At 46.0% G+C, this 1,264-nt stretch overlaps 1 protein-coding gene across 1 annotated transcript; it reads left to right on the top strand.

Annotated features, from left to right (window-relative positions):
• Positions 1–350: 350 nt before the first annotated feature.
• Positions 351–1,034, top strand: LOC139888612 (uncharacterized). The gene has a single exon (XM_071871611.1). It carries the CDS (start codon positions 351–353, stop codon positions 1,032–1,034), a length of 684 nt encoding a protein of 227 aa, XP_071727712.1.
• Positions 1,035–1,264: the final 230 nt, after the last annotated feature.

The raw sequence follows: 1,264 nt of genomic DNA, 5'->3' as shown, positions 1-1,264 counted from the left end.
TTCGACAGCTACTCTATAAGCCCGAGATATCGGGTAGGCTAACCACATGGGCAATAGAGTTGGGCGAACATGAAATCTCACATTGCGCTAGGAGCGCTATTAAGGGACAGGTGATGGCCGATTATTTGGCCAAAACGGCCGCTGATATGCCAGCAATAGATGACCCTGAACAGCTTCCCGCGCCCACGCTCGAACTGTGGAAGCTCTATACCGATGGCGCGGCAAGCTTCAAGGGCGTTGGCGCAGAATTAATTCTTACAGGTCCACATCAGGAAGAGCACACATTCGCATTACAGTTTAACTTTAAGGTGGAAAATAACGATGCAGAGTATTAGGCGCTGTTAGTAGGAATGTGCATAGCTCGAGAGCTAGGGATAAAGAAGCTGCAAGCTTACGTGGATTCACAGCTAGTCGCCAATCAGATAAATGGCACCTTTGACACCAACGATAAATCCATGCAATCGTACCTGGCCCTGGTTCATTCTCTAGTCGACACGTTCGTCGACTTCAGGATCAGCCAAATTCCCAGGAGCCAGAACAAGCAGGTGGATGTGCTCAGTAAACTGGCGGCCCTTACTTTCAATCACCTGGAAAAGAAAATATTAGTAGAACAAATCTTCACAAAGTCCACAGAGCCAGAAGCCACAGTCGAATCGGTCGAAGAAGAAGAAGCGACTTGGATGACAGACATCATAGAATTCCTACGAACCGGATCTTTACCCGAAGGAGAGAAGGAAGCAATGAAGATCAGGGTGAAGGCGCCAAACTACGAGTTGCGAGGAGAAATTTTATATCGAAAGTCTTATTTAGGCGCATCCCTGCGCTGCGTAGGACCTAAAGAGGCTGCTATGATTATCGATGAGGTTCACAAAGGATCATGTGGGTTACATTCTGGGTGGAGAACAGTCACCGAGAGGATTAAGCGACTAGGATATTATTGGCCTAGAATGTACGCTGACACAGCTGAAAGGATTAGAGTCTGCCAGGAGTGTCAGTTACACGCGCCATCAGCAGAGCGCCTCAGCATCCCATGATACCTATCGTGTCACCGTGGCCATTTTGCAAGTGGGCGATCGACATAGTGGGTGTGACGACCCGGAAATTTCCGACCAAATTTAAACTTAATCGTTATATGGTTTCAATAAGATAAGCAAAGTTTATTAAACTGAGTCTCAAAAATTTTGAACTGTTTCATATATGCAATTGACTATCGACCATTCCCGACAATTCACGAACAAATAATTGTAAATAGATATGTGGGTAT

This window comes from Rutidosis leptorrhynchoides, chromosome 2 (genome assembly GCF_046630445.1).
Source record: "Rutidosis leptorrhynchoides isolate AG116_Rl617_1_P2 chromosome 2, CSIRO_AGI_Rlap_v1, whole genome shotgun sequence".
Lineage (NCBI taxonomy): Eukaryota > Viridiplantae > Streptophyta > Magnoliopsida > Asterales > Asteraceae > Rutidosis > Rutidosis leptorrhynchoides.
This window is presented reverse-complemented; position numbering and strand designations above follow the sequence as displayed.

Bases quoted from the DNA above. Each gene is read 5' to 3' on its own strand.
- LOC139888612 (XM_071871611.1), top strand. From the start codon at position 351: ATGTGCATAGCTCGAGAGCTAGGGATAAAGAAGCTGCAAGCTTACGTG.